The sequence below is a fragment of the Neodiprion lecontei genome, chromosome 2 (genome assembly GCF_021901455.1).
Source record: "Neodiprion lecontei isolate iyNeoLeco1 chromosome 2, iyNeoLeco1.1, whole genome shotgun sequence".
NCBI lineage: Eukaryota > Metazoa > Arthropoda > Insecta > Hymenoptera > Diprionidae > Neodiprion > Neodiprion lecontei.
In genome coordinates, this window is record NC_060261.1 from 4,094,927 (window position 1) to 4,108,934 (window position 14,008).

Here is a 14,008-nt window from a genome sequence, read left to right on the forward strand (position 1 = left end):
CGGTGCATCAGCGTCGCTCGGTGGACACTGATTCCTATTTATGTAGCTGGGACAGTAGGAAGAGTGGGCCGCGTAGGGCAAAACTAAACGTCGGTTTTTTCGCCGATCCGTAATCCCGGGTGCAGGGACCCTTCGCTGATCGCTGGGGCCTCGAACCCGGTGCAGGTTGCGTAACTCGTTAGGGTCATCGCCGGTTGATGGTCCGGTCAATCCACTCTTTGCCGGCAAGATCAGTCTCGCCGAAGAGAATAGAAAAGGCTATAAATAATGGCGCCGAAAGAGAGATCCCCGAGCGTTTCTTGGCCGAGTCCGATGTAATCAGGTTCGACCCTGCAGAGGTGTGCGCGCCGCGACGCGACACTGACCGGGTCCGGTCCGTTCGAAAGTTGCAGTTAAACTGCAGGGGTCAGGCCGCGTTAACGGCTCCTCGCCATGGCGTGACGCCTTGAGATCGGCCTGGCCGAAGAGACGGTGAAGAGCTTGGTGTTCAGGGTTCGCGATACCCGGAATCGGAAATGGCTGACCGCGGTGGGGAGAAGGGCCGCGCCTCGAGGGCCTCGTCGACCTCGAGTTTGGGCCGCGAAGTGCGTTGCGGCTGTCAGTTTTACCAGAGCGATTCTTTGCTCCCTGAACGGAAGGCGATGATAGGCCGACCGTCCTCGAGGACAGCGATGCAGACACCACCGCCGATGGTTTCCGGTCATACGGTCCAGGGAGCCAGATGGTGAGTATCCGACGACGTTTTGTTTTGATTGGGGTATAAAGCGCGGATGGTGTGTAAGAAGAGAGAATCTCGCCGTATCCTATCCTCGGTCATTTCAATCGCGGATTGGAGAACCGCGATTTCGTCATCGCGGGACACCATCGCCATCGCGTTCTCGCTTAGTGTCCGAGCTATTTAGGGTCCGCCCGGCTGGCTATAGATAGAATCATCGGTCAGCTCGCAGTACCTCGTCCAGCGGCGACGAGGCATCTCCATCTCTCACCTTCCTCCGAATCTCCTCTATACGCGCCAATTCTGCACAGCCATGAAAAAACGAACCAGAAAACACCAGGGACCTTATACCGGGGCGGTGCAGGTGTAAAGGGAAAAATTTCGATTGTAAAGCGAAAAAAGAAAAAAAAAAAAAAAAAAAAAACAACAACAACTGATCGGGACCGAAACCGTGAACCGTGGAAAACGGAGCTTCAATTGTGCCGGGGAAAAGATAAACCGAAGGCTAGTGTTCCTTTTTAACATTTTTCGTCAGGCCAATTGCCCGCGAAGTTCTCTTTTGGTATCGGTAAAGACACGATCCATCCCGTTATAAATATATTGTACTTTCGATTTTGAAATCGTTCGTTTCGATTCGAGTACTCCCTTTTCACCCCCATCACGATCCGAGGGTGCTGCCCGGTCTCCTCCTGCATATACCAAGATGTCGTCTGCCCTCAGCGAGCACGAATACGAGCCGATCGGGACTCCGGCGTTGGTGATGGCCCGGAGCAACGCCAGCACACCTGGAACCACTGCACCGGTGGTGCGGATCAACGACACGGACGTCGTACACGTCGCTGATAGCGACGAGAGCATCGACGCCCAGGAACGAAGACTTTACACCTCGAACAAGCTGGTCCTCGACGGGGACGTCGTCGTGCCGCTCGACGGCGAAATCGAGGACAACGCGATGCAGGCACGAGAACTCGGCGACAACGGCGACACGTCCGAGGACCAGGAGACACCCCAACAGCTCCAGGATCGTCTCGAGGAGCGTTTCCTAAACGCAGCAACACCCTGCACCGAGTCCAGAACGGATGCTGAGATCAATACGAGTCAGGTAGCGCACCCACTATGCACCTTCATTTTACTTCTCACTCACTCGTTCCTCGATTCTCTTGATAGGTACGTACTTTCTCTCTCATTCTCGCACCGCAATTACGGGAGAAATGCACTTTTTCATCACGGCTGCGCGGGGTGCACAATTTTTACTCGCATCGTCGAGCATCCCAACTCTTTACAAAAATATATACACCTGAATAATAATTTTTATTTTTTGCCAAAAAATGTAGTTCCGATAACTGAAATTATACGATATTAATTATTTTCAAAGCGTTTAATTACATTTCTTTAATATACCTTCAGATCCGGAACTAGAGGTATACTTGGTCCGAAACATAGATAGATGTGGAATAATATCATTCGTTGTTTTTTTTTTTTTATTCCCACGAATACTCCGAGTCTTGTGTAAGGTTGTATTGTTAACGCAATCGCAAAACGCACACTGTTTCGTTTGAGTATTTAAAAGTTGTGTAGAAAGTTTGAAATTGTACGAGAAGCTTTTGTGACTTTAATCCTGGTAAAGTGGGCTTGAAACGACGTTGAGTCTTAATAAGTCGGGGGAATTTAAGTTGCGTTGTTTGGCGTTTCTGCCCAGCTGTTATCGGCGAATATACTACGCGGCAATATTTCCCGACTCTAAAATCTCGTGTAATTATAACATGAAATCATAGGCGGTAATTTATTTCCCATATCGTTGCCGTTTCACGACCAATGATACGGTATGAATTTAAATCAGAATTTAAATCCGAACACGAGGAATATACATACCAAGTACGGTATATACACGTATATGGATGCAAAATAATCGAATTCAAGTTCGTATCTATTCGTATGATTAGAAGTTCGAATCATCGGATTCTGAAGTTCCTAATTTTCCGCAATATCGAGGTAGAAGCGATTAATTATCGAACACGGAACAATTGAATTTGAACTGGTACAAACGCACTTGAAACTATCGAATTTCCAAAAAGAAATTAAACGCTAATTGCGCACGAGCGAATGTTTAGTTATCGGTATGTGTGTGCGTGTAGTTGTTTCTTTTTTTTTTTCGTATCTGTACAGCGAAGACTTGAAGTAGCCGTGATTCAACGAGACTATGACGCAAAGGATTCTAAAACAGTCCGGAACCGAGCGCAAACAAATGTTTGTCTCTGTGCCCGGTCGATTTAAGACTCGCGCGACACGTTCAAGTATGAAAATAAATCATCTCAACAAACAGGCTTATTGTTAGATATAGAATGCTGACGTAAAAATGTGCACTTAGAAATGCAGTCGCGTCGATGCGCAAATCGATTCGGTATCTAGATCTAAAATAGAAAAGAACAAAGAGCGAGGGTTAAATTCGCAGTAAACAATCGATAAATTTTCAATACGAATTAGATGTTGCTGACACCTGCCGAGAATAATTAATCTGGCTATGTAGTGCCAATGCAACAAATTCCAAAGATAGGAGAGAAAAATCTGATCGGTGGTACGAATTTTCGCATCTGATTAATCGAAGAGGAGAAATAAAAAAACCCTGTTGGTGCCGTGAAAAAAAAAAGAAAAAAAAATATGTTTAGACAACATTGGCCTTGGGATATACATACCTACTTTCTGAAGGGAAGAAATATAAATAAATGAACGGAATTTTCGACCTTTTTTAAGTCTCCTCTTTAATTATACATTGCGTATTCTAAATGTAGATAATGTCCTGGCAAAAATTAAGAATAATGTATTTTGCACTGCAGGAAGGCTAATCTCTGACCTAAATGAAACTCTTGTAAACTTGGCGAGGTAAAAAAACGTTACCCGCGGCAGCATCGTTCGCCTTACCATCCGCCCTCGACTCGAGAACTCCGTCGTCTCCGCTCTCTGTTACCTAACTTATTCAAGAACCACGGAGGTAATATTAGCATTTCGTGTGGAAAATAGGCCGCGCCCACAACCAAAAGCCACACTACGTCGGTGTGCGGTTTACGAACTGCTTAATAAACGCGAGTTGTATACCTGTAGTAAGCCGCCTCTGTATTACATGTATAAATAAACTCGTCGGATTGCTGGGATTTTTGTGAAAAATCACAGAATCGGGAATACGCGGTGGATTGCGTTTTTGTGAAATTCCGGAGTGAAACGGAGATGCTTGAACAGGGAAGGGTAGATAAGGCAAGGCAAAAAATGAGAATCCGCTTTACTTTCAGGTGGACTCATCGGCCCTGGAGGAGCTTCCGCTCCGTCGCGGCGCTCGGGGATTTCCCCAGCGGTTGCGTTCTCAGGCAGGAAAGCTGCGCTCCCGTCTGCGAGGAATACAGCGGCCGAGTTTCTCGTTGCCGGAACGACAAAAAACAGATAACAAGACGAAAACGACAAAAGTTGAAAAGCCGAAGGTGGCGAAGCCGAAGAGTGAAAAATCGCGGTTCTCGCTACCGGACAGACCAAAGTTCTCGATGCCGGAACGGCCGAAATTCAACTTTCCAGACCGGGCGAAATTCTCGATGCCCGAGCGGCCAAAGTTCAACATAAAACGGCCAAATATAAACCTGCCAACTCTGGGCCGCGTCCGGAAACCACTGAAGGAGCGACAGAACTCGAGCGAGTCAAACTCCAGCGCAAAACGCAACATATTCGACTTTTCAACGTATCCAAGACTCTTCGACAAGAAGTCGAAGAACCGCGGCGAGTACGCGACGTCATCGCCGAAGGCGTCACGCGGCCAATCGCCCGAAGTCGCGACCGTTCCCCGGGTCAAGAAGAAGGCCCCGATCGGCGCAAGATGGGTGCAAAAATTCTCGGACCTAAAATTCGCGGACGATGAACCGGAGAGTGCGGTTGAGCGTTCGAAGCCCTGGCGCCATCCCTCGATAGAAGAACCTCAAGTCGCTTTTCGACGCGAGGCGACCGAATCCAGAGAGCGACTGCCCTGGGAGGAATCCGACGACCGTTCGATCGAGCCGCCGGCACCGCCGCTTCCACTTCCCGACGAAATAGCGGACGAAGAATCCCGCGAAGAACGCGCCAACCGGGACCGAGAAGAGGACGAGGACGTCGACTACGAGGAGGACTCCGCGGACATCGAGAACCGGCGAATAATAGTCGCACTTCCGCTGGGCCACGGCTTGCTGCCTAGTCCCGAAGAGGAGCTGGCAGCTCACGTCGTCGAGGATGTTCCGGACCCGAGGCTCTATCCTCGTGGACTGCGTGGCGACTCTTTGGATGAGGAGATGCGAAGGCGGGGGGCGAAGGAAAAGTGGCAACACGAATCGGACGAGGAGATGACTGGGGAGCGAGCGGAGAAAGAGGTGGTCGGGGAACGGGATCCTTACGGGCACGATGAATACTCCGGGGAAATGATACCGGGAGACAGTTACGGCCGTGGGTTTATGCCGATTGATCCACCGATGAAGTACGTTTTGGAGCGGGAGCAAACGCCGGAGGATTCGAGCATGAGGTCGGACCGGGAACAGCAGTCCAGTGGAAGTTCGTGTGACCGTCGACGCCGCGGTGTCCTCGAAGAAATAGACTCGGACGAGTTCTTCCTCCGCGCCAAGGGGATAAGTCAGGACGACATGAACCTGGGCCGGTTTCTGGCTAACGAAATCCGCGACGCATTCAGGCCGACGCCAAACGCCCTTGCAGATCAGGAACTGGACCTCCGTCCGCCGACGCGTCCCGTCCGAACCCGGTCCCTCAGGAAGAAACGGTGGGACGAAACGCCACCCCCGGAATCGCACAACGCAACGCCACCGGCCCGTCCAAAGAGGGACAGACGACGCAGCGAGGACTCCGTCAGGGTCGAGGAATACGAGAGCTATTTGCCAGAGAAAGCTGGGAGCGTTTCCGGGTCTCGACACCGCGTCATGTATCAGACTGAAGCTGTTCCCCGAGCCGCTGAACCTCTGGATGATATCGTGGTCGTCAAGCCGGCTCGCAGAAAGTCCAGGTCCGTCGCCAGGAGCTGCTCGGATTTAGGATCTGACGCTCTTCCGCCACTTCCTACGCCCCCCACGCCCCCTGTTGCACCCAGGCGCCGGAAACGCGGCCGTCGTAATTTCGGCGCCAATGGAAACGGGCCCTACCTTAACGGGCACGGACCAACAACCACCATCTGCAACGGACATCGTCGGGACGTCGAGTGGTCGGAGGGAATCGACTATCCCCCTGAGGTGAGAGAAAGATTATTTTTCAATTTTACACCAATTTTCTGGATCAAGTAAATTGTAGTTGATAAAGCAAAATAAAGCAAGAATTAATATAAAACGTCCGAACATATCAAATTGGTAGAAAAGAATCTCGCCCCATCATGTGCAAATTCTATAGCTGGGGTAAAAATGTAGGAAATTAAAATATAGAGAGGCCAAAACGTAGAGCCGTCAGAATTCTGACACTACGATATTTTGGTCTTCTATACTCTACCTTTCCATACTTTTAATAGGACTTCTATTATATTCTATTCTCCAATCTTGCCACATTTTCACAACAACCCTGTACGCAACGTCTTTACATTTAAATTTTCCAGGTTTCTAACGAGCCCGAAAACTTGAACCGCGAACAATTGCAGACCTTGGTGAACCGTCTGGATCACGAGTACATAGAGCCAGCTCCGATCGCGCCAAAGCGTAGGTCAAGGTCGCGGGGAACCTCGGTGGCAGACGACGACAGAACATCGAGAGGAGCTGAGTCGCTACCAGAGGTGAGCTACCTCGACGAGGAGGACGCAGCGGGTCAGGAGACGGACTCGCGTGATCTTCCGGGTTACGCTGTTGTCGATAAACGGGAAAAGCCCCCGAGACCACCGCCGCCGAGAAGACGTCGCGAAAAGTTCGCAACGTCGCCCAGAACCCCACCGACAACGGCGATTCCAACAGTCCCAGTGAGGCCCACCCGTGCCTACAGCACTTTGGGACCCGCAGCGAGACGGCGGTCGCCCTCCGAGGACAGGTCGGTGAACCAGATGGACGTTACGCCGTACACAGAGCTCGACTCCGACGACCCGGACTGCAACGAGCTGCAGAGCGGTCAAGTCCTGAACAAGATTCAAGGCCGGCCACTTCCCGCTCCGCCAAGACCGCCCAGATCGCGTCGCGATGCTCCGGATCAGGCCAGCACAATCTCGAATGGCCTCGGCGAGGTTGCCGCGTCCACCCAGACAGACCCGCTGCCCGACGACGTGGTGATAGAGGAAGAGGTGACCAGGGCGAGACTCGTTATGACACCGTCGCGGGCTGGATCTCAGATCTTGGTTTCCACCGAGCGTGTCGCGACACCGACTTTCGGGAGAAATTCACCTGCTGTGCCACCATTGCCACAGTCAGTTCACTCCGAGAGGTTCGTCGAGCCGTCTCAAGAGGCCGAGACCGGAACGCCGGATCCTCGCGGATCCGAGGAGCGACCGGACAGACCGGTTACTCCGGCTAGACCCGCGAGTTCGCTCCTTCTTCAGCACGACGACAGGATCAGGATCGCAAGTCTGGAGGTAGGAGACCTTAAGGTGGAACGGCTGAATGTAAGTCAGCTTGAGGCCCACAAGATATCGGCATCTGAAGTAGATGCGATCGTTATTTCCGCCTCGGAGATGTCGAATAATTCGAATACGTCCAACGCGGAGGACGGTGGAATCCATCCGTCGCTACTCAGGGAGTTGATTGCGATCAGGAGTCACCTCGAACAAGCCGCTTTGGCTCGTCAGGGACGCGAGCCGACTCCTGAAAGTTCGCGGGTCCAGACTATCGACGAGAAGGTAAAAGACCAGCCTTTGTCCGCAGTCGACGAACTCATTGAGGCATTGAAGAAGTCTGACCGCAGCGATGAGGGAACTGAAATCATGGAAGAGAGTGAGAGAATTGATGAACAGGTTGAAACTAATGATGAAAAAACATTATTCGAAGCGCTTAAACCCATTGAGGAGGATCAGTCGATAAGTAAAACTGAAACTGTTCAGGAAGTTAGTCAGCGAGACGAGAGAAAGACAGAGGTTACAGAAGACACCAAGGTTTTCAACAAATCACCCGCATCCGTAGATATCATGGCGGTAAAACCCGATAAGACTCCCGAAAAAGTCCCCGAAGTTGAAAGCACCAGCGACTCGGTATCTACAGTAAAAACTGCAAGTGTTGAATCAGCTCTGTCACCACCGATTATCGAAAATCTTGAACTGGCCAAGGCTTCCGCACCACCGAATATTTCCGAACCTAATACAGTATCCAGCTTGAACACTGACCAAGAAGAGATTCGGATTCAAGGCCAATCCTCTCTCAGAGACGAGAGCAAATGTGAAAAACGTAAGTGTCCGAGATCGAGGTCGTCCTCCCCGACGATAGACGGAAAAAAAGCTGTGAGGCAGACAGCTTCTCCAGTGAAATCGCTACCGCCGTTGATCTCGGTGACACCTGACACACCCGATCCAGTTCCTAGCCCAGTACCAGAAGTCCAGGCACAGCCGCAGCGCGCAACTGTGTCTTACACTCAAAGCATAGACGAGGAGGTCTCTCTGAGGCAGCAGGTTGCCGGAGTCACACAGTTCGTGGCGTTCCCAACATCCCAAATTCCAGCAAACTTCTTCTCCCTAGCATCCCCGATCGACTCAAGGTATGAGTCTGAACCGAGTATAATGGACATGACCCAGCAGCTACTGAGGGCTCTTAGATTGGCTGGTACCAGAGCAATGAGGCATTTCGTTGGCTATGTCGCCTCCAGAGTAAGCACTGAAGACCGTGGCGAAAAGATCAAGGAAATTGAACTTGCGATATGCGCGCTGCTGCTATTGATAGCTGGCCTCCTCATTTTATGTTTTGGGTCACCGAGAACCGTGACGCATCATCATCATTGGGATTACTTCAACCCTCCGCAATGAGGCTGAGATCATCAGTGCACGAATTTATGAAGAAATCTATCAGAGCACATGAACATTTAAAATGTGACAAAAACGGCTTCGTATATATACGCCACACGTATCCCTCGAAACAGATTAATGCACTATTATTTTGATATAATGATGATAGTGGATTTGTACGCAACCCTATAGTTTGATTTATCAAATTATTATTGTTTATTAATTATATTGTTGATGGTTACCTACGTTTTAATAAATCTGTAAATTATTTACACTTTAGGCAAACTTAACAATCTCCTTTTCCGTAAATATCCAAGTAGACTTGACGATATTTAGCTTTGCTATTTAAAAATTTACCTTCGTTTCTCTAGAGTACCTGTACACCACAAGTCCAGGTATCAGCTCCACTCAATTTTCACAGGTAAAACGCACAATTATAAAAGTCCTATTACAACTCCCATCAAGCTTCTTAGTCCATTTATCCAAAGAGATCTTCATCGTAAACCTTTAAATCTCGTCTGTCCTTATGCGAACTTTTTTGGGAGTAGCTAGCTGCTACTGATGACCACATCGAACTCGATGTCGTGTCGTTAATAGGATCTATCACAGGCTGCCTTCGCGCTAAAGACACTTTCAGCTGTATCGACGATACCATGCTGCCATCCATTTCACTGATGGCTCTTTCCGCTACCTCAGCTTTGTCAAAGGTTATGAATCCTCGGCTAAAATAATAAGAATTCAAAATATAATATATATTTGTATTTGCCAGATACCTATTACCTAAAAAATCTAGAACCCCCTGAGAATTTAGTTACAAAAAATGTAAACACAAAACTAAAAATGATTGTATCGAATCCAGATTTCCGACCACAAGCATTCACATTAAAACTTGTCAATTTTATAAAAAGAAAGGTACATAAAGTTTAAAATTTAACTTTTAAGCTTGGAAATGTAACCACTTTCAAAATTATCCAAGATATTTATGCTATCCATCAAATTAAGGTGAATATTCGTATTAAAAATGGTATTGCTTACTTTTTCTCTGTTTCCATAGAAATATTTACAATCGGTCCAAACGTTTGGAAGTGTTTCTTCAGAAAATCTTCTGATATTTTATGTCCGCAAACAAATATCGTGTTACCAGCACGAGGTTTGGCTTCGGTCCTCGTACCTAATTGTTTGTCAGGCAGCCCTCTTTCCTCGTGGTCTCGAGCACTGACAAAACTATCATATAGGTCTTTTACTCTTGGTCTCGACGCCTCGGTATCGTCTTCCTCTGGTTGCGTCGCCGAAAATGGTTGATAAGAACAAATAGTTTTTTCTGTACTATTAAGTTTCCTTTCCAATCCTCTCGGCCTCTTAAATGACTGCTCCGGACGCTTTTGCGTCTTCGTAATGGCAGGGATGATTCCTGACTTGATTAATTTTTTAGCAACTTCCCGAGCATCCCTGGCTTCTGTAGGCCTCTTTGGTAACTGAGGTATGCGCTCCGGCTCCGGTTTAGGTGTCTTCAGAGCTTGCAAGGCTTTTTTCTTGATAAAGAAAGCAGACAGGGTTAGAGTTTAAGATAATTATATGAATTAAGATATCAAAACTAATTTCTCGCATAAGAAGTAAAAGATACATTGGGTAGATAGTTTTCCAGAAATATATTCAACTCGCGAATGATATAATTAAGATAGGTACAGACTGCAAGAACTGACTTCCTTGACGTAAGTTTTGAGGTTGGAAAAGACGACACGGACCGCGTCAAAAGCGGTAAGTTTAGAGTTAGGTTAAGTAACTTCGATGTCTAAGAGCTAATTGATATTAAGCCGTGAGAACGAAAAGTCGCAAGTGAAGTTTTCATGAATATAAATTAGGTACTGCGTACGGACTAGCAAAGCGAGGGAAAAATTACCTTCCGTTTGAGTTTGTTGTATTTAGCCTGCAGCATTAATTCCTCTTCAGTTAAATTCGACGGAAAGTGTAAGTACACCATTTTGTCATATCACTATACGCTAACCCTTGGTATAAACGGAATAAAAATAACACATAAATAGATGGAAATATAACAAGTTTTCGCGCAAAACGTCAACACACATAACCTTCGGACACCCTGGAATCAACAAAACGACGCGCCGCTAACACTGACCTCTATACAACTATACTAACGTGTCCCTCTCATTTGATAGCGCTGCCTGGGAAGGTGTGAGTTTTAGAAATTAATTTTCGAGACACGCCGGACGGTAATTGCAGATCGATTACCGACTGGTATCCTTCTGTGCAAACTCCCCAAAAGTGGTGGATAATACAGAGTATACTTACCATAGTGAATAGCTTGCAACTAGTACTCGGCCGGTAACTGATCCTAAGTCCATTTGAAGGCGTGTTAACCATCAATATATCAATACGAATCGAATTGTAATAATATTTCATTCTATTGAAAAACGATTCTTAATAAAACGGTTAAAATGTTCGACTCACAATTATTGTATCTGGCTAAATGAACAAAACTTAACTACCCCGATGACAGTTGCTTTGAAATTTTAATTGAAAAAGGTCGTAAATATTATCACTGTTGACCTGCAATTTCTAGCGATAGAATTTGCTACAAAATAAAACTACTCGATTTTTGGGGAACTAGATGCAGCATACATTAACGATACAAAAAGTAAAAATAGATAATTCAGAAAATTCATGACGGGCCGATTCGGCTAACGCGATAACGTTGCTTTATGGCAGACAAGAGGGATTTAGGGGATTATAAAACAATAGATTAAGTAATCAGACAAATTATTTCCTTTAGCGAATATTAATCCGTATATTTGAACCTTGCGCAATTTATAATGAGAATTTCTGACGATATTTTGACATGACATTTCAAGATACAACGATAAAAGATTAAAATTTTAACAACCAATAAAATATTTCACAATAACGCATCTAATGTGTATGAAAACGATGTATGATATAACACAGTATAATGTATCTTAATAAGACAAAACACTAAATACCACAGCAAATTCTATTATTATCAATAAACAAAACAAACAAAACTCAGTTGAGCGACTCGATACAATAAAAAAAGTTTAAAGCTAAACAACGAAATTCACAAAAGCAAGAGAAAGGCGATAGTTAACATAAGACAAAGAAAATAAATAACAGAAAAAGATCGTAGAACACTAGGCAAGATAAATAATAAGAGTAAGGCATATTCGAAACAAGAAATTAAAGAGAATTAAAAAATGCTCTAATTGCCTGCGACCAAAAGTAAAAAAAAAAAAAAGAAAAACTGTTTGTTCTTCACCAGATAGTAACTTATTTCTGGAATTTTTTCAAATAGCAATCACAGTCTTTTTTAATTCTCCGGTTTGATTAACGTAATGAAAGAAAAGAATGTCTTCAACACGTCTCGCATCGTTTGAACGGCCGTGACAGTGCAAAAAGAATAGTACAAGTAACAATAACAAATAAAGAAAATTAAAATACCATAAATTACATAAATTAAAACAGTCACAGAACGAAAGTAAGGTAAAGTACAGATAATCTAAACATTTCGGTACGCTAGTTGCGAAAATCATTCGTAATATCCTTAAAAAAAAAGACGATATTATAAGTAATATTAAAACTAACTTAGCAACCCCGCATTGGAAACTCTCTTAGAAAATATTAGTGTTCCCTGTGATATCCGAAGTGATATTACTGCGGCAATATTAAATGTACAGAAACCTTCCATTGATGAAGACCTTATTTTTCTATTCAAGTGAGATGCGTAATCCATAAAAAGAAGATACTGTACTAACGACTAGATATATAGAAAAAGAAAATGTACAGCAAGCGAAATTTGTAACATATATGCGAAACAGGCGATATAAGCAGAACGTAATTGATGGTATGCAACCAATCAAAATAAGCAGTATAGACCGGATATGCCGAATAAGTAAGGAATTGAAGAATTTATTCTGTTATTTGCTCAATTTGCTTGCTCGCTTCAATTCAAAATTAATGAAATAAAACGCAAACTCTAATAAACAGCGATGCATTATAGACTATATAGTCGCAAGAAAATCAAGTATTTCTCAATAGAAAATTGAGAAGGTAAAGTTCAATAACTTGGACGGGTCCATTAGACAACGTCACGTGATAATAAGTTAGAAGATAAATTCGCAAAAACTGGAAATTTTTGAATTTCCTCATCGTTTCACTAATAAAATGTAGCCCTTATTGCAGCACATTGAACTCGACTGGATAACTCACGATACAAAAAGACAACTTAACGAAAACACACAAGGTATTAGAAAAGATTAATTTATAATGATAGAATGTAGAATTAAGTGAATATCAATCCAAAATCGATAAAAGAAATAGAAATTGGGTAATGAAAGCGAAAACATTGAATATAGGAAAATGACACTTCTTGATTCCATTAGTTTAAAATGTTGTACGCACGTTTACGGTGAAACTTCTCTTAACTCTCGACACCTCCCAATAATGGATTCCACTTTACAACGGACAGTCTAAAAATCTCCACCGGTACAATTTACACGTTAATGTTGTTCTGAACAACGGACACTCCTTCAATAATGGACAATATTATCAGTCTCAAGAGTTTCTTTTTTCCATAAAAATTTCGGCGTCTTGATGTTGAGATTCGTCAATTGATTTGGTGCTTCGTGAAACACGGATCTGTGATGATATTGCATTGAGTTAGTCTCTTCGATTGGTCCACAAAGATGAATTACTGCAAGTCATCCATCAGGAGCGTAATTATCGTAGAATTCATTGGGTCTTCATCCGATTACGAATGCCATTCATTGGTGAAGGTTGAACTCCGTTTTCAATAAAATTCTATCATTGTTCGTAGAAATATTGATGAAAATTTCAAATATGCGTTTCAGCTGAAGCAAGCATTGAAATTATGTGGTTGAAGTCATCATGATTGGTATATAATATAATTGGTTTATTGTTTCTGGTCAACACTGCTGGTTGTTTTGCTGACCATGCTTTTCATGGTAGACGTGGATCGTGATCCGATATCGGCGGCTTCTTTACGTTTTAAGGAATGTCAAGTTTTTCACAACGCTGAGGATTGAACCGATTTTGAATGCGTTGCGTTCTGGAACCTCGTTCTCTTCTAGATGTGCAGTGCAGTCGTAGAAGTTTTCACTGGATACATGAAGTAAAATTTATTTCTGATTCATCATCGAATTGTTGAAACCAATAATTAAATACGTACAAGTGAAAATTATATATTTGAAGACTGAGGTTCTTGCTCTAAACTCTTTTGGATTGATATTCGTCACTTATGAAATATATATTTATCTACAGCACATAGCATTTTACGATTTGATAAATTTGCTTCAAAGAAATGCGACTGATTTCTACTTTACGATATCATT

General features: G+C 44.6%; 2 protein-coding genes across 4 annotated transcripts; one reads left to right on the forward strand and one right to left on the reverse strand.

Moving 5' to 3' along the window:
- The first annotated feature begins 324 nt into the window (after window positions 1–324).
- On the forward strand, window positions 325–8,901 carry LOC107223896. 3 transcript variants are annotated; one of them, XM_015663741.2, is made up of 4 exons: window positions 325–724; window positions 1,436–1,817; window positions 4,000–5,961; window positions 6,315–8,901. In XM_015663741.2, the coding sequence occupies exons 1-4, from the start codon at window positions 516–518 to the stop codon at window positions 8,646–8,648; spliced, it is 4,887 nt and encodes a 1,628-aa protein (XP_015519227.2). In that variant the 5' UTR covers window positions 325–515; the 3' UTR covers window positions 8,649–8,901. The 3 variants fall into 3 exon arrangements, with proteins under 3 accessions (XP_015519227.2, XP_046588886.1, XP_046588885.1); XM_046732929.1 differs by lacking the exon at window positions 325–724 and adding an exon at window positions 926–1,219; XM_046732930.1 differs by lacking the exon at window positions 1,436–1,817 and having other exon boundaries at window positions 591–724.
- On the reverse strand, window positions 8,598–10,778 carry LOC107223897 (negative elongation factor E). Its single transcript, XM_015663742.2, has 3 exons — window positions 10,528–10,778; window positions 9,663–10,159; window positions 8,598–9,349 (listed from the first exon to the last, which is right to left on the reverse strand). Exons 1-3 carry the CDS (start codon window positions 10,606–10,608, stop codon window positions 9,106–9,108), a joined length of 822 nt encoding a protein of 273 aa, XP_015519228.1. The 5' UTR covers window positions 10,609–10,778; the 3' UTR covers window positions 8,598–9,105.
- Window positions 10,779–14,008: the final 3,230 nt, after the last annotated feature.